A 27409-nucleotide genomic window follows, 5' to 3' on the forward strand; every position below is an offset into this window, starting at 1 on the left:
ACCACTGCTGGGTACTTTTGGGGCTGCACTGATAATCAGGGCACTGACAATCAGTTCAGATGCCCTCTGTGATGCTTGCCGTTTACCAGCAGTATTTTCCTCACTCTGTGACAGCGTGAGGAAAGTGCTGCCGATAACCGGCAACTGTATTTACTTTGTGATCAGCTGTGTCATTAGAGACAGCTGATCACATGGTAAAAGACCGCTGTGATTGGCCTTTTTTTATATCTTTTGTTCATTTTGAAACATACATTATTTCATGTAATACAACAATACATTGTCAATATCCAATTTCTTACAAAAAACTCTCTCTCCCTCCCCCCTTCCCTTCTTCCACCCATACCCCCACCCCCAGGTCACCCTAGCCTTCTATTAACCTCTATCATCCATCCATCATTTCCTACCCCCTCCTCTCAAGTGTATTCAATAATGCAAGGGGGAAACTTCAATCTTCCCCCTCATAAATCTGTGAATACTGCATAACTCTTAGTTGCTTCATAACTTATCCATCTCTCCCAAGCTTTTCTAAGTTTTTTAATTTTATCCTCTCCAATATGGTAAGGTTCATCCATCCTGTATATGTACTCAACTTTGTTAATCCAGTCTTTTATTTTAGGAATTTCTTTGCTCTGCCAAATAATCGGGATCAGACCTTTGGCTGCATTTATTAAATGGAATATTACCATGTCTTATATTGCTTCACTGTAAAATCCACATTATGAAATACACAGGCCCAAGGGTTATTTGGTATTCCGGTTCCCATTATCCCCTGAACTTGTATTATTCCTTGCCAAAACTCTTGGATTTTAGGGCATTCCCACCATATATGTGCCATAGTTCCTTCAAACCCACACCCCCTCCAACATAAAAGTGGATTCTGTGGTCGTTGTTTCTGTGCTACACTAGGTGTGCAATACTATCTTACTAGACATTTATAGTTAATTTCTACTATATTCATATTTACAGCACTGTGTGCCAACCTGAATATTTTCTTTTTATCTTGCTCCTCCAATTTTGTTCCAAGCTCTTTTTCCCACTTCTCCAGGTAGGGTGGAGATACAGATCCCGATGTAATTGTAAAGATCTTATAAATACAAGAAGATACATGTTTACGTATTGTTTCTTGACTAAAAAAACAATCTAATGGGTACATGCTCTCCACCGCCCTCAATGGCTGCGGGAGAGTTGTTACAAAATCCCTCAGTTGGTGGTACCACCACTCATCTAATCTAAAAAACAAATCATTCCTATTTTTTAATTCCAAAAAAGAAAGTAACTCCCCATTTTCAGTGATATCCTTCAAACGTGCATTTTTATTTTTTATCCATCTACCTGCAATACCTTCTTTCCCTGGAGGAAAGAAATCTGTTCCTTCAACGGTATTAATAGTGAGTTGTATTCCCATCCCATTTGTTTATGAATTCTATTCTCTTATAACACTCCGTGTTAAAGTGCTTGTATTTTCCGAAAAGATTCAATATTGTTGTGGAAGCCATATTATTTTATCTAACTGTGACCTGCTTAGTGTATTTTCCATTTTAACCAAACTTTTCCCTTGTGTATTATGAATCCACTCTGCTATTTGTGAAATTAGCACAGCACGGTAGTGTCTCCTAAAATCCGGCATACCTAAACCTCCATTAACTGTATCTCTACATAATACTTCATAACTAACCTTTGGTTTTTTATTTACCTATATATATTTACTTATCATCCCTCTTATGCTCTTAAAAAAGGACTCTGGCAAATATATTGGAAGCATGTGGAACCTATACAGGATCTTCGGAACTATAACCATTTTTATGATATTTATACTGCCCATCCATGAGAGTGACCCTACAGATACTTTCTTCAATTCTTCCTTTAATTCATTTATTAATGAAATATAATTTATTTGATAGAGATTTTTCAAGGAAGGGGTAAGCTTTACTCCTAAAAAGCTTTGTTTTTCTAACTTTGAAACTGTAATATTTAATATCTCTGATTTTGAGGGGTTAATTTTCAAGTTTGATAATTCACCATAATATTTCAAAATCTTCATTAGGTTGGGCACTCTACTCTAGGGTTTGTAACATAAAATAACATATCATCTGCATAAGCCACGACTTAATGCTCTACAATCCCTATCGCGATTCCTTTTACACTATACACTTTTGTACAGTCGCTAGAAGTGGTTCCAGGGAGATAACAAAAAGCAGTGGAAATAGAGGGCATCCTTACCTTGTCCCGTTATACATTCAAAAAAATTGTGATATTGAGCCATTGATCTTCACCATTGCTGAAGACTATACTCTTTTTTTTATCCACTGAATCATCCTGTGTCTTATTCCTAATACTTCCAATGTGTCTATCATAAACCCCCAATCAACCCTATCAAAGGATTTTTTGGCGTTGATCGACACTACCAACGCCGAACCCTTTTCTCTCTTACTTTTTTGCAAAAGAAGTAATGATCTTATTCCATTATCTCTTTCCTCCCTCCCTGGCACAAATCCCACTTGATCTATATGTATCCAATTCAACATCATCTACTTCATCCTATTTGCTGAAACCTTTGCATAGAGTTTTGTATCGATATTTAGGAGTGATATTGGTCTATAGCTAGTACATTGGGATGGGTCCTTCCCCTCTTTCAGTATAATTGTAATATATGCCTGCAACGACTCCTCCCTCATATCCATCCCCTCTCCCAATGTATTCATATAACGGCACAACTTGGGCATAAGCTGTTTTTGAAACTTCATACAGTATCTCAACGTATAACCGTCTGGTCCCGGCCTCTTTCCTGATGCTGTACTTCTCAATGCCACATTGATGTCTTCCTGTGAGATTGTTTTTTCTAGGGCTAACAACCTCTCCTCCTCTAGCCTGGGCAATCCCGTCTCTTTTACATATAGCTGCATTTTCTTTTTCTTTCTCCCTCTGATTCTTTCTGGTTACTAGACTTTATATCATATAGCTTACTATAATATTTTTGGAATGTTTTAGCAGCATCAGTGGTTGAATATACCATTTCACCATTTTCATCTTTAATTTTCTCTATATAATTCCTTTGTTTCCTTTCTCTACCCTTCTCATTAAATATTTTCCTGGTTTATTCCCCCACAGATATCTTTCTTTATCCACCCTATTAAAAACTCTTCTAGTTTCCTGTTCTATATTATCCTTCAATTCTTCTCTTTTCAAATTTATCTTCTGTTGTGTCTCCTCAACTATTTGAATTTTATGTAGTTGATCTAAGTCATATAATTCCTTAGTTAATAGTTTTATTTTCTTCTCCCTTTCTTTCTTTTTTTTGGCTCCTATCGAGATCAGAATACATGCCTTATGTGCTTCCCATATTGTTGCTACAGTTACCTCTTCCATCTTGTTGAGCATAAAGTATTGCTTTATCTCATTCCCTTTTCTTATCTCCGTCTCTGGATCATGTATATGACATTAATTCAATATTAGACTTTAGCAAGGATTCCAGATGTCTATGTTCTATCATTATATAATCCAACCTTGAATACATCCCATGTTACAATGCTGTTATCAGTCCTCCCCCTCGTCACTTTAGACTATAATTCTAGCCCCTTGGTAGAATGCAATTTGTAGTCCGGTCTAGTGCTCAATTCCTTCTTCCTCCCATACAAGGTATAACACACCGGAAAGAAAATGTTTCAGATAAAATTCATCCGTTTATTCCTTTCATTCCTTTTTTACTCTTTTCACTCCTTTTCTTCAGTACCCACTAGGTGACCCTTTACCTTTCCTTTTACTGTCCTCGGGAGCCCCTTAGAGCCTCCAGTACACTTTAACATCCACTCCAGCGCTGGCACTGTGCCAAAAACATCATAGGATGAGGAAACAGGCTTACTACTAGTCACGGGCGTTCGCGCCCCACCGTCCATGTCCCACAAGGGGGGAGGGCAGCTCTTACTCACCCATTCTGTTCTCCCATTACAAGCGCGGGTGTCACACTCACTGAGGGGTCTTTGATCCAAGGTAACATGGAGGGGGTCACCTTCCATGAGTAGCGGGGCTGAGGGCATCCTGTGCTCAGTGTTGCTGGCTTCCTGCCATAACTCCTGGCGTGCTGCTTCAATGACCAGCACTCTCTCGTGCCTCACACCAATCTCCTTCCTTCTCACCGCACACCGCAGCCTCATGGATGCTCCTGCCCCATCACGTGGTTCTCCCCAGGTCCCAGTGTCCTGCAGTCTTATCTACTTTGTCCTCCCCATGGAACTCCGGCTCACTCTCTGGGGCAACGGTCCTCCCCCATGCGCCTGCAACACACCGCGCCGAGGGCTAAGCTGGAGTGGGAATGGTAAGGAGGGTTTTTTTTACGTTATCATTCTCCATTGGCATCGGGAGCTCCTGTTCTTAGTGTGCTTCTGGTGCCATGTTCTGGCCCCTCCCCTTCTGTGATTGGCCTTTTACCTTGTCATGTGATCTACTGTGACCGGCAATTTTGAGAAAAAAAAAACAATATTTTTGACTTATTGCTATTAAACATGTCCAGTAAAAAAATTTAAAAAATCAAATTTTGTCATAAATTTAAGCCAATCTCCACACAAGAAAATAACTTTAAAGTATACTCTAGATGGTATAGGATTCCATCCCTGCTTCACCGCTTCGACTCCAACATTCCTGATTTGTTTTGGAGATGCCATAAAACTACGGGTACACTCCTGCACATCTGGTGGGAATGCCCATTGTTGCAACCCTTCTGGGAGAAGGTTCAATCTACAATCGCACAAGTCACCACGTATGCCCTAGACTTTTCCCTCGCACAATTTTTGCTTCACCATACCGCACCTCCATTTCGGACATACCGTAAGTCACTCGCTATGCACAAGGTGAATGCTGCAAAGCAATGTATCCCAGTACACTGGCGCTCAACACATGTTCCCACTGTACGAGAATTGTATACTAGGATCAACAAAACTGAAGAAATGGAGGAATTGATTTCTATAGCTAAGGAACATCCGGAGAGATTTAGGAAAACATGGGCATGCTGGAGTCATTTCAAATCCACTCCTACCTATCACTTAATAGTAAATGATCAATCTATATCCCCGGACTACATGACCTAATACAATGCTGTATAGGGGAATACCCAGATCACCGGGGACACTTTTACCACACGTAAGGATGGGCTGTAGAGCTATATCATGACATGCCTTACGGGGTTTCTGACCCACGTGTTACCCCGCTGTCCGATCTTACATGTACCATAATCTAAGCTTTATAATTACCTTTCTGGCTTGGCTAATACTTGGGGAGGTGCTCCATTTTAACTCTTTAGTACCTATACACGCTACTGCCGCTTAACCTCTTACTTCCCCTCCCCCCCCCCATCTAATTTTTTTTTTTTTTTATTCCCTTCCCCCATATTCCCCCACCATCTCATCCTACATCTCTTTTTCTTTCTGTTCTTCTTTCCGACCTCTCTTTTTTCACACCTGTCATACCACCTTATCATTCATTCTTCACCAACCAAATAGAGCACCTACCTTTACACAGATATGACTCATCTCAGCTATATCATACACTCAAGTTATGAATACGTAAGCCATGACGCCTACAACATCTAGTGCCTTCCATACCCTAATTTTCATACCACTCTATCATAAATAAATGCTGAGATTCAAGACGTGATAACATACACCTACATTCCTGTATCCACTTTCCTCTGTGTATCCATTGGTTGTAGTGTATGCTTGATGTACTGTTCCACTCCACATGGCCTTGTATTACAGTTTACAATAAGTCCCGTCTGCGAAATGGGAGACAACATGTCATGTCTATGTTCTGATTGTGATCTATAGCTGTATATGCTCTATATGCTATCTTGTCTATTCTCATATTATTAAAGTATTTTTGGAATAAAAAAAAATAAATTTAAGCCAAAATGTGTTTTGCTACATGGCTTTGCTAAAAACAAATCTCAATATGTCTAAATTATTGGTTTACGTGAAAGTTATAGTGTTTACAAATGGCGGTATATATACTGGAATTTTTTATTTTACTAGTAACGGCGGTGATCAGTGACTTATAGCGGGACTGCGGTAATGCGGCAGGCATTCTGACACTGGGGGGAACTGACTTGGTGTCACTGACATCCCCATTGATACCAATACAGTGATTAGTGCTAATAAAAATCTCTGACACTGTACTAATGGCACTGGGTAGGAAGGGGTTAACACCTGAGGCTATCAAAGTGTTAACTGTGTGCTGTTTCACATGATGTGCTGTGTGTGTGCTTCACTGTAAGCACACTGCTTTGTATGGCTCTGCATAGCAGGAGCTGACAGGGGAGAGAACTTTATTGTTTATATACAGTTCTCTCCCTGCATCGGTAATACTCTGCGATCACTGGGTGCCGGCGAGTAATCACAGGCATGGGTGGGGTGCTATAGGGCGGATAGCAAGCCGGTAAAACAATCTACTGAGCTAGCCAGAACCAACTCTTGAGGGAGTGTATTCCAGATTTTCACAGCTCTTTCCATATTTGAAGATTAAATCTCTTTTCCTCCAGATGTAAAGAGTGCCCCCTTGCCCTCTGTGATGACCTTAATACAAGAATGGATTTTGCTTGCTTTGAAAACTGCAGTTTGGCATTACATGCCATTATTAAGCTTTTGATCTACCAGAACATCCAGTTCCTTCTCCACTATTGATTCTCCCAGTTGTACCCCCCTAGTATGTATGATGCATGTATATTCTTAACCCCTAAGTGCATAACTTTACATTTATCAACATTAAGCCTCATTTGCCACAGTTGCAAAATTAATATGTGTTCACTTCTGCGCATGAGCATGGAGGGATGGAAGAGCTTTAATTTTTTTTCTTATCTCTTTTATTTTCTATTTTTACATTGTCCCTTTATTTTTTTAACCCTTTTATTCCTATTAGAAGGAATGTAAACATCCCTTGTAATAGAAATAAGGATGACAGGTCAAAAAGACCTTTGTTGTCACTTAAATTATATATTGCTCACACATGCTATGGGTATATGTGGAATTACACCCCAAAATATATTCCGATACTTCTCCCAAGTATGGGGATACCACATGTGTGAGACTTTTTGGGAGCCTAACTGCCTACAGGAACCCAAAATCCAATGACCCTCTTGAAAGCCTGAAGGTGCGTAATTTCCTCCTGATTTCACTTCCTTAATACCTATCACAGTTTCAGAGGCTCTGAAATTCCAGGATAGCACAAACCTCCCCCCAATGACCTCCTTTTTGGAAAGTAGACACCCCAAGGAGGGGCATGGCGAGTATTTTGCAGATCTCATTTTTTGTCACAAGGTTTTGAAAAGTAAAACTTTCTTCTTTTTCCAAAAACTTGTGGCAACGAATGAGATCTGCAAAATACTCACCATGCCTCTTAGCAAATACCTTGGAGTGTCTACTATCCAAAAAGGGGTAATTTAAGGGGGGGGGGGGTTATGGCATTTCAGGGCCTCCGAAGCTGTGATAGGTAGTTAGGAAATTGTAATGCAATGTTGGACACAATAACCAAAAGCAAGTCATATACACACACATTACACAGGTAGTCCCATGGTCACACACACAATACATATGTAAGTTTAACCAGCATTCACACCATTATTCTAAGCATGTGAGAGACCCACTACCAAATGAACACCTGCCCTGGCACATCACAGCATTCACTCGGCACTCCAAGAAATAACAGAATTCAACTGCAATTTTCTTGCACTGTCAAAACCTCCACTTTTATTATCACACAACACACAGGCGATATATCACACAGATATATCTAATAGTCATCACAATCTGCATAATAACACACACCAATTATGTGAGCATTACAGCATGAAATAGACACATCTTTTGACAGCATCACAGCATAGAATTAACACATTACCAAAACTATGGTAAGACAGGAAGGAACACACCCCATCGGAACCATAATGCACAAGAGGTCGCGGAGAAGCCTTAAAACCTGAACAATTGATGAGCCCATATAGCCTTGACAAGAGTCCCAGTGTCAGAGCGTCACCTTTCGTATAGGAAGGCTCCCCACTGACAGGGTTCAGGCTCCCCGTTATAAGCCCTATTTCTAGCAACTTTCCCAAATTGGGCGGGCGCCACGCCCACTCCGGAAGGAGTTAGCAGAAAGGTTCAGTGAGGATAACAGTCACTCCCAGCCACTATATTGAATAAACAACATTATCTAGCAATATCATACTTTTGCTTCAAATCAGCTTCTTATCTACCCTAAACTCAAATATTTCTTTATTGTAAAAACTCCCCAAGAAACCAAGGGTCCAAGGCCAACACATTTCATAGGCATTACAGAAGTGTAATGAGGAAATAAAGCCCTTTAACCACATGCCGCCCAGCCACTGTAGAAATACGGCCGCAGGGTGGCACTGCTGGGCAAAAGCACGTTTTAAAACATGTGTTTTGAAACACGAAGCGTGCCGCCGCCCTACCTGTCCCGCCGATCACAGCCGCGGATTTCAGTCGCCAGGTCACAGCCGGTTGTTACCGGCTATGTCCCGGCAATCAGCGGCAATCGCTGACAGAGAGCACAGCTGAAGTAGCTGTGCTTTCTGTCAGTTCCCTGACAGCTCCAGGACACGCTGATCGGGACAGAAGAGTTTCTATCTCCCAATCAGCGGTGTTCCCTGCAGTACACCCCCCCCGCCCCCTAGTAAAACACTCCCCTCACACAGTTAACCCTTTCCATGAATAATAAACTTAACCCCTTCCTCCCCAGTGCTATTAGTACAGTGTCAGTGTTTTTTTTTTTTGCACTGATCACTATATTGGTGTCACTGGGGATGTCAGTGACCTCAAGTCAGAACCCCCCAATGTCAGAATGTCCGCCGCAGTCCTGCCATAAGTCGCTGATCGCCGCCATAAGTCGCTGGAAGATTTGTAAAGGGTGAAGTTCTGCAGAGATTTGGTTTCACACCACAGTCGTTCAAGAGCACGACAATGTCTTTTGAGATTTCTGGTGTTGTCAGTTTGCCAGGGTTGTAACGGTCGGGTATCTGTTTCTTTATGTAGTTAGAGGAGCAAGTGCGTCCAGTGAGGATGAGAGTGAACTGTTGTAGACAGAGGTGGCCAGGTTAGGATAGGAAAGGGGAGAGATTTTGTAATAGAGGGGGTCAGTAGCAGGATAAAGTGGTGAAGGTTTCCACAAGTAATCATTTGCTGCTTGGAGGGATAAGTGGTTGAAGACAAGGATACTATGAAAGTGGAAAGGGGGTGTTGGTAAGGTTGCCAAGAGTGCAGAGATAGGAGAATACAAGGTTAAGGGTATTACCATAGGAGTGAGTGGAAGTGTGTGTCGATTGTGTTAGGTCAAAAGACAAGGTTAAGTTGAGAAGTTGAGCAGTAGCTGGGCTGTTAACATTAACAGGGATGCTAAAGTCAGCAAGAATAATAGTGGGTATTTCAAAGAAAAGAAAGTAGGGTAGCCAGGCAGAGAAGTCATCAAAAAAGTGTGATACTGGTCCAGGAGGACGATAAATTACTGCAATCTTCAGAGAAATTGGAGAAAACAGAAGAATACAGTGCGTCTCAAAAGAAGGAAGAGATAGAGAGGGAGGGATAAGAAGGACTTGGAAGGTGCTCAATGGGAATCAAAGGAATCCAACTCCACCTCCTGTCTACTTGGTTTGGGTGAGCGAGTCCAGTGGAAGCCACCATGGGAAAGGGCAGCAGGAGAAGCTGAGTCAGAATCATGAAGCCAAGTTTCAGTTATGGCAAGTATGTTGAAGCAATGGGAGATAAAAAGGTCATGCACAGATGTGAGCTTGTCACAGACTGACCTGGCATTCCAGAGGGCAAATGAGATGGGGGGAGGCTATTTTTTGGGAGCAGGGGGATTGAAATTAAACTAGAGTAGAAAGCATACGATGCATACTTGCAATCTGGAGCTTCTAAACATGTGACCTCTGTCACAGCGGTCACATGATCAGAATGTCCAGCTCCACCTCCTGGAATCTAAATTCTCTCAAAGAGCTGGGGGCAATAATAGGGTTTTATATTTTTAATCTTTCAATTTAAGCATTACTAAAATCACTCCTAAAATGACAGCGGTGTGGGTGTTGGTGAACTCCCATGATTGCACACTGTCAGCGTTTGGGGCCGTTCACCCACACGGCTGTGTCTGCAAAGCATCTGGATCCTAACAAACACGAATGGGCTGCCCACATGGACCGCCTAGAGAGTAAACAAGGAGCTAATTCAGGAGCTATGGATTTCAGCACTCATCTGAATGAGGCTTAAGAGGTCACAGCTGTGGATGATCTATGTTAGACAATTGTGAGAACAACCAGGAACATAACAGACATCAGGATTTAAATGTCTGTATATACTCTGGGCCAGCAACTCAATCCGATAGGTTGATACTCCTGGATGATGCCTGAACAAGATGAAATGTCCATCAGGAGAGAAAAGTAGACAAAAGCATTCTTAGGATGGGGATTGTGATCTCTGTGAGAGGTAATACATTCCAACCCTTCCACTTTCCAGTTGCAAGTGGTGACTAGATGCATCTGTTTTGCAAAGATTTTTTTTTTAGATTTGTTCTGAAAATGTCTTCATATATCGGGTATTTCCTTTTATACATTCCACACACATGCTTTCCAATTGCTTTTGTTAGTTTTTCTTTTTTATGATCTCAAAAAGCAACGTGAAGAAAAAAAAAAGATGATAGTTGTAAGTTGAAAAAATGGCTACATAAGAACCTTTTGAACAGCTCCCGATGTACACAGTACGATGTCTTTTGGCACACTGACTTATCAAGGTCGGTGCTCCCTGTGAATGTGCGTTCAGCCTTTTTCTGCCATCTGTTGGCGTGTTACAACACTAGTCTATAAACTTTTTGACACCGCTTGCAGAATTGGTTGGATTTCTGAAAAAAAAAACCTATGAAAACATGCATGGGCACCATGATAACAGTTTCATGAATTCATTTAGGGTGTGTGCACTTTGTTACAGATCAGATATACTGTGCCTTGTCTGCCAAATGCCACAAAAGCTTAAAAAAACAGCAATGTCCTAAGCATACACAGATGTCCTTTGTTCATGACCATAATTAGGTAAAAAGTTTGGGTTTACCCAGCAGCAGGACAGGTTTGTCCAGCACCCAGGGCACTCCCTTGCTGCTAATGAGTGCCATAGTATAACTGCACCACCCTGCGCTCATTCTCTACCCCTTGCTCTGGCTGACCATAATTGTCATGGAGTGCGGACTGCACATGCACGACCAATTGCTTGTTTTATGGTTGCCTACTGCTAGAACATGCGTGTGGTGAGAGGGGCTGCCGCTTCTGCCCCCCTGTCCCCCCCCGTTCCGGCTCTGGGTTCACCTCTTCCATGGATTTGGCAAAAAAGTTCACAAGGTTGTCACCAAAAATATGAAACAACTTGTCATGTAAGGCAGACTTTTTTCCCAGGTCAGCAGTCACAGGAGCCCACTTTCTAAAAATAAAGGGAGGCTCCCATGTTCCATATTGTCAGTGTGTGTTGAAGTAAGGGAGAGCTGACCATTCTGTGAAGGGAGAGATATTTTTTGGGGCATTAGTACATGCCCCCTTCCCCTCATGGAAGTACCTGTCTTCCTATACCTTTTCTTTGAATAGCTTGTTTATTAGCACTACATATATGCAGAATTGAATAATAAGATTTACTCCCTATAGTCTTATATAAGGTTCGCTGAAAAGTTTGGAAACTTCAAAATTTCAAGCAAGATTCATGGAACTGTTCATGAACCAAATTCAGGCAGATTCACTCATCCTTAACCAGAAGATATTCACTTTATTTGCTTTTCTTTCACTTTGATATATTTTAAAGAAGTACCACAGTTTATGATACCATGTACAGTATATTTCTGAATTAAAATGCATTATATTTTGCTTCTTCTTTTCAAGGTCAAAAGCCAGATTGGACATTCCACGGCAAATTCCAGAGTTGAATGTATTTCTGTGTCAAAGTAAGTGTAATTCTCCTAGCATTATTAAACTGGTATCTATAATGTATACAAATTGAGTGCCTTTCAAGGATGTTGTCTTTGGACTCAGTACGCACCAAAAGAATTCCATTTTACAGTTGTAGGGAGCACAGTCTCCAAATTAAATAGTATCTTATTTTTGTGGAGATGTCCACCAAAAAAAAAAAAGGAAAAAAAAACATTATATGGGAGAGAGTATTTTTATGTGAGTCTTTTGCTGAGAAGGTGTTGTGTTTGTCGGCTTATCATGGAAAAATTGCAATGTCAAATAAGAAGACTGTCCCATGGTAAAATATCCATTTAACATCACCTGTAAGAAAGGGTCAATATTGCTCCAATGCTGCTGACACCACCTTAGTTAAGGAGTAAGTCAGTGAACTGCTGATTCAATCCAGGAAAAACTGTAATTATGTTAAACTCAGAAAGTCCATGACTGGTACACTGTTCACTTTTCCCTGAGATTGACTAAAATAACCCCACTGACAACAAAGATACTTTTACCTGTGTTGCTACTTTATTATTTAATTATCGGCCACAGCTTGATATCTATGAATAATGAACAATCAACCAATAAAACATATCTAACACAACATTCCTTTTTAGCAGTGCTGGGTGGTGCATCTCCACTTATTTTCCTTAGCAGGAGCCAATTCAGCTCTCAGCCATCCAGGTTAGGCTTAAGGGCTTACTTGGGCCTCCTGCTACCAATTCTACCGCCTCTACCAGCCACCTGCAACCTCAGCCCGCAAAAGGGATAAACGCCAGCTGTGACAAAAATATCACGTGACAACAAATATACTGGACTGGAACCAATAATAACAAGGTGTCATTGAATTAAGCACTTTGTAGTTATTTATTCATCGTCCTGCAAGAAAAAAACTGCACGTCCCTTTTATTTTTTTTATGTATGTATTCTTTGTTTTTTTGTTTTTCCTTTTAAATTATTTATTAATATATTAATTTTCTTATTTCCTTATAAAAGTCATAAGCAAAGCCATAACAACAAAAACTTGGGGAGGGTGGGGACTTCTTTCTTCATGGAAGGGGACCAACTGAGTGACTGGTATGTCACGAGGCTCAACGTGATGCAGGAGTCCCCTCCTTTTTCTTTCTCCTTCCAATAATCTGCCACCACAATCCAAATCATGCCCCTTCCCCATCCTGTCCCTCTGCCATCACTTAACCCCTTTTTTACCCTACAGACTAGTCCGAAAGGGCCATCCCCAGTCATGATGCCTGCTGTGTTTATAAACAGGGCATTGCTGGAAATTAACTTAAACTGAGATCTATATGAATTTTCCATTTCCCTTGCTATCCTGATCAGGATCTCTTGTAATGTGCCCCCTTTTAGATATTTTTTCTCTGTAATTTATATTTTCCAAAAAAAAACCATGATCTCACCTTCTATCTTAAATTTTCAGCTGAACAAGCTGACCTTAGATTCACACCTAAGCGGTTTCTGCAGCATTTTGTGTTTTGCAGAAATGCGCTACAGTCCATTTAACATGACATGTTCACATCTCCGCGTTTTCACCTGGAGCGTTTTTTGGAAAGGGTCAGGGACTTTTTTGAATGCAAAAAGTTGCGTTTTTGGTTTATAGACTTCAATGGAAACACTGCAGAAAATCATGTAGTGCGTTTTTGCTGCAATTTTGTTGCGTTGTGTTTTAAATCTGCCTAGCAACAAGAAAATAAAAACCCTGCAAAATGCATCAAAAACGTGTAAAACACACATGTGCAAAACGCAATGCAGAAATGGATAAAACTGCATAGGTGTGAACCTAGCCTGAAGATAGAAGCTGATTGGTTGTCATGTACAGCTGCTCCAGGCTTAAGGTTTGATGTAAACTAGAGTACTAAAGTATTAAAGCATTGGCAAGATATGTCTGTTGGTGTATAAGTAATTTTAATTTTATGTTATTCCATAAACATGTATGTCCACCCAAAACTGACATTTTCAACTTTGGTAAGATGTTTGACTGATACATCCCCCTCACAATTTTTAATATCACTTGAGAGCTCTAGTAGTGAGGCTACTGTGCTTGGATTCCTACATCTGCATATCTGCTGTAGTCATTATGAGGGGATCACATGCATACTGTTGGAATTTTGATTTATTTCGTAGTATAGAGCTGGGCTGTCCAACTGGCCTGCAATAGAATGCCAGATGCTGGACCAACTGACTAACAATATGGGGCCTATTTTATTCCTATTACTCTGATATGGGCCTTGCCACTGACATCAACAACATGGAGTTTTCTTAAAGTACACTAACACCAACCAAGGAACCTATTTATCCTATTGACACCGACAATGGGCTTTTTTTTAACTTCCATTGATACCAACAATGAGACCTATTTTACTATCCCTGATACAGTGGCAGTATTCCACTTGAATAGGGGTTATATCTGTTATATGCATGTCTTTTCCTGGTTTTATTATGGTGCATATGGCCATTGCCACCTTACACTCTGGGCTTTTCCTTCCATTCAACTTGGATAGGGTATAGCATAGGCATTAAGATGCAGCCCTCTACTCAAACTATGGATGCAAGTGTGGCCCTTGGGACCTTTTAGGTTGCACACCACTGTTGTAGAATATAAAGAAACAGGATAAGCTGGAATGTGCAAATGTACACTTGAAAATTCCAAGTGGACAGAACAATATGAAAAATTATGGATGGAAATTCTTGACCTTGGTGTATTCAGGATATATAAGAAGTCAATTTATATACTGATGTTTTATATCATGTTACTGTTATTTGCATATTGAATATTTACTTCATAGTGCATTAATGTTTGTGTGTGCAGAGCATGCTGGGCTTTCTAATAAGGTTGGCCAGCACTAACTATGCATGTCTTTGCTGCTGCTGTAGATTTAGAATCTAGGAGACTCTGGACTTTAACTGCTTTCTGTCCGTTCCCTCGCCCGCAATGTACTGCAAACGAGTGGCAGCTACAGGACCAGCAACATACCTGTACATCGCTGGTGTTGTAGCAACACGAGGGGGGCGCTGTGCTGCAGAGCGGGTGTGCAAGCCTACCCCCCACATCTGCTGTGTCCACTGGACACAGTGCAATGAAGATCCAGGTGAACAGAATCCAGTGGCCATGTGATCGCTATGCGATCACATGATCACAATGGCAACAAAGCTGTTGACAGCTCTGCTTCTCTTCCTGGTGAGTTGTGATTGGCCCACAGCTCTCACATAATACGTGGAGCCAATCACAGCACCCTGTATTATGTGACCAGCTGGAGCCAATCACAGATCATTGTATTTTGAACTGTCATGAACTTAACCCATTCATGACAGTTCAAAGCACACATTGCTTTGCATGAGCAATAAAGATTATTGCTCTGCAATGCACAGTGTAGAAAAAAAAAAAAGACAGAGAGATGCATTCTTCCAGCACTCACCTGCACCTCTCCAGAATGAAAGCAGCCAGCCATCCCCAGTGCCACCCTTGTGTGTGAACAATAGTCAGGCTCTTCTTACACCCTCCAGTAGGTTTATTCCAGTATAATAAAAAAAACAGTATTGTCATCCAATATCAAACCAGCAGTGTCAATTGTCCAACTTGTGGCCGTGGTGCAATATCTGCTCACCTTTGGCTGCACGAGAACCCCGAACCAGGCATTGGAGATGTGTGCTGAGCTAATCCCTTGACAGGTAGAAGCAGGTTGACAGGAATGGGGACCATGGTACATCGAAACTGATGTGGGAGGAGGTCCTGAGAGGCAGCAGAAATCGGCCACCAGGAATCAAGCTGAACCGCAAGCGTTCCAGTTGCCATGACGTGTTTCACGCGCATGCACTTTGTCAACTCCTGTATAACTGTGGCAACTGGCTGTCTTTTATAAAGGGACCATTATAATGGGCAGGCAAGGGGGTGGTACTTGATCGTGATAGTCCACCATTGCCATTGTGACAGATCCAACCCTAAAACTTACTATCAGAGCTAGTTCACACCACATGCATTCCAGTGCTTTTTATCTCTGCATCCAAAATATATAAAACGTAGGTTACACGGTTTTCAATGGCATAGTTCACACCAGTACTTGTAGTTCCAGTGTGTTCCAGTTCCAAAAAAAAAGAAAAAGATAGAACATGCTGCATTTTTTGCCGTAAAATGCATCAATAGAGCACCGGAATGCACCTACACATCAAAAACACCTAAAAAACGCACCGGACCCCAGTACAGTGAAAAAATCCAGGGAAGAAAAAAAAGCATCTGGAACACATTCTGAAACTTATCAAAAACACACCATAATGCAGCAAAAACGTGTCAAAAACATGCAGGTAGAAACACATCCAGAATGGATCTCGAGCATGTTTTTGTGGTGGCTGAAATCCAGCTTACCTAACTCAAAACTTCCTCCCTTGTGCCCCCCAATGTTTTAAATGTATTATTTAAATCCTGTAGCAAGTGGCTCCCCCTCCCCCCAAATAAAATAATTTAAAAAAAGGAGCGTAAGCAGCCAGCCAGCCATCCCCAGAGTCACAGACAGAGAGATGTATTCTTCCAGCACTCACCTGCACCTCTCCTGAATGAAAGCAGCCAGCCATCCACAGTGCCGCCCTTGTGCGTGAACAATAGTCAGGCTCTTCCTACACCCTCCAGAAGCCCACAGATCACATGGTGAAGCTCAGGCAATGCCTCACCTGGTCCCCATCTTCTGTCAACTGCCACGTGAGTCTCTTCTTCTGGGGGGGTGGTGCTGCCCCCCTGAAAAATGTCACATGTTTGCCTTGTGGTAAATACGCCCCGGCCTGTAGTCTTTTGGCCAACAAAGGGAAGAGTTTACTTCTGGACTGAGTCCTTTTTTCAGTAGTGCCCTGCAACCAGGCACATGTTCACAGTCACTCTTTGCCATAATGTACAGTCCAGGGGTATTCTTTTTGGTGTTTTTATTTTAAAGTAACTTGGATGGAGATGGGGGAATTAAGTGGGATAATCCAAAACTATGTACAAAAAGGAGGGCACATTCTCTTCTGTAGAACTATGAGCCAAGTTTTTGCAGAAGTAAAAGAGTGGACTAAGTGTTGTAGCAGTAACCTGAGGAGATTAATCTTCCTCACTGGACAGTGCAAGCAAAATCCTTTCACTAAGAATTACATAGACTGAGCTCTTCAGGACTTTGAACACTTTGTCCCCTTTAAACACACAGCTGACTCTCTAACACCAGAGGGGTGGCAACAGCACACAGTCTCTAGGATCTCTCACAACTGTCTGTAGTCACAAATGTCTTCAGATGATTGGCTGCCTCATTCCAATGCCTTCCAGACACTTTCTCCCTGTGATACCAGACTAGGTCCACAGACAACAGGCCTCCTCAGTCAGCTCCAACAGCTTCCAGTAAAACCTGGTCCCCTAGCTCACCCAGCTGGGACTTTGATGATCAGCAAACACATGGCACGTGGCCTGGGGGGTATAACAGCCCCCCCAGGCCGTGATCTCATCAGGGGCAAAACAATTCTGTTCCAAGTCTCAAACTATTTATACACTTCCCTAGCAGCCTTCTGTGCAACCTTACCACAGAGGTTGGCGGAGACAGTAAACGTATTCATGCTGCTCATTTGCGTTACTCCACACCCATGTTCCACAATAATCCGGTGAGTTTTAGAAGACAGGAGGAGTAATCAAACAGTGGGCCAGAAGTAAACTTACCTGATTCTAGCACCTATCTAGGAAGGTGCTACAAACCTGGTAGACTGATGGCCAGCTGCAGAGGAGGATGCAGAGGCTATTGCAAGTTGCCCTTTAAGCACTTTTTTCCTTAACACAAGATGTTGGGGGGGGGGGGGGTAGCTTAAAAAAAGGATGTGGGTGGATTTCTGCTTCAAGTGCACAAAAGAGTAAATTTAAATGCCATGGCTGTTTCTATTAGAGTTATTGTTTCAATAAAATTGCTAATGAATTATTGCTTTTGAGTAGTGATTAATCTCAAAACAAATGGACCAAATTTCTGTCTATAATATAAGCTACACAAGTATAGTGTAATAGCAACTAATTATGTACCATATGGTATGGGAGTGGTTATGCTTGAGTGCACATCACTCTAATATGTTGAATGATTAATCAGTACTAAATATTACTTGTGCCACTCTCACCATTGGGGGCCATTGGTTCTCTTATATTAGTGGTCATTTGTTCAGTGATTAACTGCTACTAACATTAGTACTATATTAAAACACCCTTCTGTAGCTTTGGCCTACAACCTAATACCCTAAGATCAAAATCATGTCAACTAAAATGCATGGTACATTTGCCAAGATGAAAAAAAAAAATCTGTACACTCCAAATGCAGGTTGCAAATGCAGCAGAAATACAATGTGATCCAGTTGCAGTGAATTTCCAAGTACTCCAAAGACATGCTGGTAGATTAATTGGCTCTTGTCTAAATTGGGCCTAGTACGTATATGTATGAATGTAGGTTAGGGCCTTTAGATTGTACGCCCCTTGAGGGTTAGGGACTGATGTGAATGTACAATATATATATATGTAAAGTGCTGTGTAAGTTGACGGTGCAATATAAGTACCTTATATAAATAAAATAATCCATGCACTACTTTTAGTGTGGTGCAATTTCAGCCCCTTCAAAATGAAAACACAGAAAGCATGTGACGCATAGATATGAATAGGCACTAATGTGGTGGAACCGTTCCGCCTGGGCTTCCTCGTGCGGAGCGATGCGTCTCATCCAATGGCCCCCTTGTCCTGCAAGTCTTCCAGCGGTCTGTCAAGGCAGGTATTAGAGCTCAAAACTAATCCTTCCCTGCTATGCCAAACGACGAGTCAGAACTTCCTGAAGGGTGAAATGAATCAGTCTTTATTAAACACAGCTCAGTATATACAGCTTCACCCCCACCAGACAGCCTGGCACCTGGTTTTCCCCACCCACAACAAAACCCTACAACCCAACAATACAGTATGAACTCTATAGAAATGAAAAACTACAAGGTCACATTTCCCTAAACAAACAGTGTAGAATGTCTGTCTTCATACCAGCTGCTAACATATACAGCTTTACAAAGGAGAGAAAATTGAAACAGAAAGGGCAAAATGCTATCACAAAGGGACGGTTCGTCACACTTTTGGATCCTGAGTTTGCAGTATTGATGGTCCTTTGGCAAGAGGACCAAAACAACCCCTAAAGCGCTGTGTGAACGTTAGTTTTATTAGCAATGGTCTATGGTATCCAGTAAGCTGCTGACTTTTCCTTCACTTTTCACTGTCACCAGATGTTTTTTTGTGAAGATTCTTCAGCACTGCACTTTTGGAGGATGCTTTGGACTTATATCATTTATTTAATGTTTTTTGAGAATATATATTTGTTGTGATAGCACTATATGACACTATAGATTAGTTATGAGATATTAAGATTTTCTCACAAACACAATTTTCTTCACTATTTTAGTTTTTGGATTTAGAGCCACACTATTATTTATTATTTACTGTTTGTTATTTTAGGCTTAGTATTACAAGTCTTCTGAGTGTTGGTAGCTTTACTAGGAGGTGGGCAGCATATCTTAAAGCGCAGAGGTTTCTTTTACAACATTAAAATACCTTGGACTGTCTAGTTTCTAAAAAGGGGTCATTGGGGGAGGTGTTATATATACTGTCCTGGCATTTTAGGGCCTCAAGAAATAGGCCGTCAATACATCAGGACTGATCAAATTTCAAATACACTGTATATACCATAGCTTGTAGACTCTATAACTTTCACACAGACAAAATAATACACACTGATCTGAGTTATTTTTTTTACCAAAGAAATCCAGCAGTCTACATTTTTTACCTAAATTTATGAAGAAATATTGTTTGTTTGCAAAAATTAAAAAAAAATTGAAGTGTTCTAAAAATGTGTTTGTTTGTTTTTTAATTCAGTAGTTTTACCGCCTTGAGGGCCGCCGGATTTAACTGGGTCCCCCTTAAGCTCTGCACAGCCAGGCAATGTGCATTTTCCACATTTTCTCTCTGAGACAGTAAAACAGTCCTTGAGCTTGTTTTTATTAAGGGATTAACAACTTGGATGGGGTCTAGGGATATATGGTATGCCCAATGAACTGTAGAGTAACTTAGTGGTATACCTCCTCAGACTCCAATTGAACCCTTCCTCTTTCACCCAGCTGTCCTGAGGGTATCCCTGGGCAAGGGATTCCAAGATGTGCAGTTAAGCAGTCCCAGAATAGAACTAGTTGGTTCTTGCACCTGACCGCCCTCTCCCTTTTATCTGGCCCAGGGGATGTAGAAGTACTCACACTCTCCTGTCAGCTTGATGGGTTATAGCTGCTTTCAGACTTTACACTGGGGCCGGTTTCTTTCCAGCTGACCGGTTGTCCTTCCTAGGAGACTTTAGCACAGTGGAGATTCTTCTATCCAGTAACCAACCTGGAGGTAGGCTCCCTCCCTGGGGCCCCCTCCCAAGCTTCACTCCAGCACCTTCTCTCAGTCCATCTTCCACCCAACTCCTCTGCTGCACAGGCTCTGCTATATTTAGGGTTACTCTTAGCCACCGTATCTGGCCTCCTGCCCGGGGATTGGCCAAGCTCTCTCAAACATGCAATTCTGGGCCTACTCTCCTTCTCTGCTCTTCTTCCATAAAATTCCAGCAGTTTCTGGAAGGGTGGTAGGGCTCCAGAAGCCCTGACCCGTAGAGCCTCCTAGCCGGTCCTAAGTTGATCTCATTCCCAGGCTGACCCATCCCAGGCTTCAAGCCTTTAACTTGCAAAAAAAACCCAAATCCTTATCTAGGTAAACCTAGAGGGTGCTACAATAGCAAAAATAAAAAACCCAGTGGTGATCAAATACTGCCAAAAGAAAGCTCTATTTGTGTGAGCAATTGCCAGTTAAAGTAGCACAGTGCTGAATAGCAAAAAAATGCTGTGGTCATGAAGGGGGTAAAAACTTCTGTAGGTCAAATGGTTAACAGATACAATATAATTTAACAAAAATATTTTCCCTAATCATGTTTGTATGAAAAAAGGCCATCTGAAGTGTATCGTTTCTGCACTAAACATCTCTGAATGCATGTCCCAAAAATCATTTAAGACACTAAGGGATACCAATCATTAACTGCCCATGCTATCCAGAATACATTGACTGTACTAGAATCAAAAATCAGTACCATTTACATTATTCTCAATTCAATGTGATGCACTACAACAAGACTCCAAGGAGCATCTCACAAGGTCCAGGACAGGGATTGTAGTCTGACGCCTGTGCTAAAAACCATGTTTATCTATCTGTATCACCAATCCCATCCAAATTTCAAGGAAGGTTTGATCTTGACAGGTGGGGAAACTACTTCTTAGTAAGTGACCCATTCCACTCTTTCCTTCTCACTTCAGATGGCTATTAACAGAGAGGCAATCAGAGGCTAGTCATCCAGCGTTTTTAGGGCTATTTTCTTTTCTGAATAAATGTTCTTTTATTATGACCAGTAGTAAAATACAACATTATAGTCTCTAGCTGGAGCTTAGGAGCATAGGACATATACTGTATTTAACAATTCTAGAGAGTGCTAGAGAGAATTGGCAAATAAATATAACCATTTACATGTATAGAATAAGGCCTGGAGCTAGATGAGCAGCATGGGCAGAAGGCCTGACATGACTAGGTTGGCAGGATAGGCCGGAGCAACGTAGGGTTAATAGAGGAGGTTTTGTTTAAGAAGGGGAAAAGTGTTAGCTGATTGGTGGGGACTCGAGTGTGGCTTAAGAGGGGCCAGGTGGCTCGGGTGGACAAAGTTGGGCGGTGCCAAAGTGGTCGGAGTCAGTCAGAGCTGGAACAGCGTAGAACAAGTTTCTCCTGCCCTCCCTCCTGGATGACTTGTTTGGCAGTGCTGTGTTCGCTTTCTTTTGTCCTTTCCGACGTTTTTGGTGGTGGTTCTCGGGCAGTTTACTGTATGGGTGATTGCTTGGTTGTGTTCCTGTGTTTTTGGGGGTTCGCTTGTTTTATGGGTTTCTGTTTATCATAGCAGTTGGCAGGGGCCTCAGGGTCTTGGAAGGCAATGACGGTTTAAAAATTTTAGAGAATGGGTGGTTGGGCCCATCACAGGTATGGGTGTACCTACGCTAGTAAATTTATGGCAATAATGGTTCAGGAGTAAGTTGGTTGTATCAAGGGTATTTTTTAGGAAATTGTCCCCGTACTTGCGGCTGGGGGCCTTGAAGTCTATGGTGGTGGTAGATATAGCTGGTTGGTCGATATACAAGTTGCCTTCTAAGACACTAGACTTTAATGAGGTAAAAAAGTGATACCAGGATGATGCCTGTAGGCATCATCCTGGTATAACCACTCAAAGTCCAGCGACGTACCAGTATGTTGCTGGTCCATGTTGGTCATATACTGACTATACCTTCCCACTGACTATGGACACGGGACTATGAAGACACCCCTCGGACCTTTTGAGGTTACAAAGAACATTTCTACTGCTTTCCCCTGGCATTATGTTTAAGTCACTCTGTGCCATTATCGATATAGTGTGTGAATCATGCATGAAGTAGTTAATTTTGGGACCTATTCCTGTTTTGAATAATGGGATTAACCTGGCTGACTCTAGGTGATCATCTCTAACTTCACTTAAGCTGACCATATATTATACAATTTTCTTGTTCAATTTCCTTTAGATTTATCTTCAACTATGTAGTACAATGGCCTGCCTGATTGCCTAAAAATGTAAAGTGTTCAGGTATGACCTCCTATTATATGGTTTTGGTAAATCTAAAGAAAAAATGTACAAGAAAATTGTATATTGTATGGCCAGCCTTCAACACCTCCAGAGTCCAGACTGTTAGGTGCCAGAAATGAACCCATTGTTCTTTTGAGTTTGTGTTTGTTTATGCGATTTAATTTTCTCCTGATGTGTGTCATACCTGAAGGTCTTTTGTGTATAAATATTCTGTGGTTTCTTAATAAAGTCAGTCCTGTTTTACTCTAACATCTTGTCTGATGCTTGGAGTAAATTTGCGTTCTAAAGTCTTAACCAAATATGCTGGTCCTGTCTGGTAATTAGTTAGGTTTGGACTAAAATTGCTATATTTTGGTTCCAGAGTGGAAGAAGCTCTAGTATGGCAGAGACACCCAGTTGGGGTGTCAGGCAGTCCATCACACAAATTATTATAAATAATGTCTGAAAGAAAACAGCTTATCCAGAGTTCTCTCTGGGAATCCTGCTTCATGTGTTCACTCTGTAATACATATTATTCATAAAGCAAATTATTATACATACATGGTAAAACATATGTAAACCCCCCCCCCCCCTCAAAAAAAAATTGTTATAGTTTCCTTGTCAGTCATCTGATGCTTTTGCAAACTATTACATCTACTTGTTACATATAAATGCCTGATATATCCATGATTTTTTCAAGTCACTTTTTGTTCAGATAAAAAAAAAATTATCAAATGGTCTGTGATGCAATTCAAAAGTAATGGTGATATTATTAATGCAAATACTTATATTATATTTTTTTCCAGATTCAAGTTTAGAGACAAAAGAGAAATGCAAAACTGGAGAGAAATTAGAATACCCCAGTGGATATGTTATGAACAATATCTGGTACCCAAAGACTTGCAAGATGCAGACCTACCATGAAGTAGAACAACTAAATGCTTGCATGAAGGGAAAGTTCTTCTATATGTTTGGGGACTCAACCACACATCAGTGGATGCATTATTTTGAAACAAAGTTGAAAAGTAAGTATTGCTAGTATGAAACTTTATTTATTTAAATCTTGCTCTCATGCTATAAATCTAGCTCACATGAATAAATGTTGAGGGTGTACCTAGACACATTTCCAGTTGAATTTGTAAATAGAAGAGAATGTTCCTTCTGGCTTTTTTTATTTAATATATTTTTTACATTCATTCATACTGTTGAGAGAGCAGACAAAAAACAGCAATAACAAAAACAAAAAACAAACAATCTCCCCAGAAAAGGACATATTGATTAACATTAAAGTATAAAACAATGATCAAAAAAGATATGACAGTTGTATGAGTTGATGTCATGCAAAAGAATTGGCTTGGATGGGTAGGATTCAGAACATCAAGTTAAGCATCAAAGCGGGTCTCAGCACCAGCTTCAATATAGAGAAGGGAAAGTGGACAATGGATGCCCCATAGTAAGGCCCCATGTACACGGGACACTTCTGAACGATGGAAACTGACTGCTGGAAAACGTAGGTTAAAAACCGTCTGTTTAGCCACGTTTGCATACTGCGTTTATGTGCGTTTATGTTTAGAAGCGTTTTTTAAAGATAACCTCAGGAGACCTTCCAAAATGCCCAGAATGCACTGAAAAACAGTACAAAATTAACTATTTCAGACATTGTGAGAGAAAGAGAGAGCAGAAGCAGAGAGCAGTATTTGTTGAGATTAGCTGTCTTTTTTTCTTGTGGTGTTTGGATGTGTTCCAGATCATTTCTGTGCAGAAATTATTGCAGCAGTGTCTAACATATTTTTTTTTCATGCAAAACCTCAAAGTATGGTTTGCTAAGTCCATTTAAGTACCGGGAAAACGCCTTGCATGCATTTTTCATGATGAAAAAAGGCTCTGGACAGCGTCTGGAAATGGAAGAGTTAAAAACAAATTTAAACCGCCTATAAACGTGTTTAGCCGCGTTTACAAGCGGTTTGAAATGCTGATAAAATCTACCGCTGAATCCAAGTTTTCTGCATTCAAAAAAATGACTGTAAACTCAACTGCCTGTAAACGACGATGTGTACATGGACACATAGGAAAACATTAGGGTGAGTTCAAGGGCTGCTGAAAAAAAGCGGAACAGCTCCTAAACATGAGTTTATCAGCTGCAGTGTACATGAGCGCTAAGTCTATGGGTGATGTTACTGCCCAGGCTCTGCAGCTGTTGTCCCTGCTATCTCTTCTCCCCTCAAAGTGGCTGCTGGAGAGATCATTTGACTGGACTGGATCCTTATATTAGGTAAGTATACACGCTTTTTCATCACAGACTAGTTTACATAGAGCTTAATATGTGGGCGAAAGTAGGTTTAAAATTACATTAAAGGCTAAATTTTGTTTAAAAAAATTAACAAACGTGTCATGCTTACCTGCTCTGTGCAAAGGCCCCTCCCCACTGCTCAATGCCCCATAGCAAGCCACTTGCTATGGGAGCACTGTTATGTGTTTGCTCCTCAGCCTGCTCTGTGTGTCTATGAGACCCACAGAGCCCGACTCAGCCCTGCCCCCGCTCTCTCCAGACTGGCTGTGATTGGCAGCAGTGGGAGCCAATGGCTTCTGCTGCTATGTTTTCAGCCAATGCGGATAGAGAGACCCTGAAGAGCTGAAGCTCACTTGCACAGCACTGGATAGAGAGGGCATTCAGGTGAGTATGGGGGGGGGGCTGTGTAGGGAGCAACACACAGAGGGTTTTTTACCTTCTTGCATAGAATGCATGAAGGTATAAAACCTTCAGCTGTTACAACTGCTTAATTAGGTTTTGATTCACATGTTCCTAATAAACAGTAAATGCACCAGTGCATTCTAATTACGTACCTTGGAATTCAATTACCTTCAAGGCTACTAGACCTTTACACCCTAAACTACTTACCAATTCTTAACAATATTAAACAAGATCTATAGAAGTGGACTTCAGGCTTTTTTTCTTGGCTTGGGAGAGCAGCCATTATTAAAATGAATATTCTACCTAGAATACTATATGTTATGCAGACAATCCCAATTAGACTTCCCGCTGCCTTCATCTCCTCATACCGGCAAGCATGAACAGACTTTATTTGGGGGTCGAAACACCTGAGAATGAGCTATGATAGACTCATAATCATCAAACTTAAGGGAGGGGTAGGCCTCCCGAATATTACTCAATATCAATGGGCTTGCCACCTAGCCAGAATAGTTGACTGAAACGTACACTCTGTTAAAGCTTGGGTCAGGCTTGAACATGATCTTCTATCATTACCTCTCCACCAACTACCATGGATAGCTCAATGCCATACACCTCGGGATTATAAGGCACACCCTCTATTTGGCCATACTCTACAGATTTTTCATATGACCTGTCGAAAGTATGGCCTCTCTTCATCTTCGGGTCCTCCAACACCTATTCGGCATAACCCAGCTTTTCCACCTGGCATGTCAGAAACGTTCCTGTCTGATAAATGGCCACACCCACATATCCAAGTTGAACACATCTTTGTCTTTTTAACCCAAGCTTCACTAGCTTCTCGCATGATAGGCCAATCGTTGCCCTTCTGGCATTATGAGCAACTGAGGTACTGTCTAGGCCACCCCTCTCACCTCCCTGAGTGGTCTCGACAATGCACACCCTTCGAGGCATTATGCATGCATAAAGAATCACAGAGACATTTAATCTCAGATATCTACTCTATATTATTTGCTTATTATCATCCCAAATCCCTTGATGATAACAGATTGGCTTCGCCATATTGACAGAATTGCACAAATGGAAGAACTTGTCCATCAAGTCAGGGAGACCACCCACACATTATACTTCCACGTGGGTGTGCTGGCACCAGTATGTGGATTTGCCAGACTATGCACAATACCCATCATGCCCACGTTCCACTCAGACTAACAAATAAAAATAGTAGAGGGGGGAACCCCCTTACCTCCCCCTCTTTCCCATACCTTCTTCCCCTCCCCTTTTTATCTCCCTCTCTCCTCTCTCTTTCCCTCCCCTCTTTTTCTCTTAATGCTCACTGACTGTCCGACTCTAATGTCATCTTGACAACACCCTCACCCAAAACCAGTAGGCGTGTGAGAAGCATCCTCTATGCCCATGACAAGGACCTAGCATGTATTGAAATATCCCGTTTCCTCATCTAGACTGACACTCCAGGTTAGGAGTGTAAAAATGTTGTTACTGATTTTGGTTTATATTGTTTTACAATAATTCAGGATACTGTTAATTTTTACACAGCTAATTTAACTTAATTCACTGTATTAGCGGAAAAGAGGAGAGAATGGTCCACTAACAATTCCATCATACAGCCAAACTCCTCTGGACAGGGAACCGTTCAAGCCCTAAACCCCATTTCTTGGAGGGAACAGGATCCCATTTGCCAGAATGTACATTTTTTTATATCACTGTCTACTGATCTGTTTATATGTGTCTTCTTAAAAACTTGAATAAAATCCTTGAAGAAAAAAAAAAACAAAACAGCAAGGCTAGGTTCACACCTATGCAGTTTGCATTTGATCGGTTTCAGCAGTGCTTTTTGTGGTGCATTTTTGACATGTTTTGTGTGTTTTTTTCCAACTTGTTGCTGGGCAGATTAAAAGGCAAAACTACATGCATTTCTGCTGCATCTCCATTGAAGGATATTGAACCAAAAATGCAACGATTTGCGTTCAAAAAAAGTCCCTGACCCTTTCAAAAAAAGCACCAGGTGAAAACAAAGCGATTTGAACATGTCCCATAGGA

General features: G+C 41.3%; 1 protein-coding gene across 2 annotated transcripts in view; it reads left to right on the forward strand.

Annotated features, from left to right (window-relative positions):
* LOC149456202 (NXPE family member 1-like) overlaps positions 1–27409 on the forward strand; it is a 50948-nt gene that overhangs the window by 13030 nt on the left and 10509 nt on the right. For both annotated transcript variants that reach the window (XM_089685344.1, XM_089685345.1), the window contains exons 4-5: positions 11906–11967; positions 23466–23684. In XM_089685344.1, coding sequence (XP_089541470.1) covers positions 11906–11967; positions 23466–23684 — 281 coding nt within the window. The remainder of the gene's footprint in view (positions 1–11905; positions 11968–23465; positions 23685–27409) is intronic.

This window comes from Staurois parvus, unplaced genomic scaffold, assembly GCF_062004578.1.
Source record: "Staurois parvus isolate SC_StPar_1 unplaced genomic scaffold, SC_StPar_1.0 ptg000371l, whole genome shotgun sequence".
In the NCBI taxonomy this organism is placed as follows: domain Eukaryota; kingdom Metazoa; phylum Chordata; class Amphibia; order Anura; family Ranidae; genus Staurois; species Staurois parvus.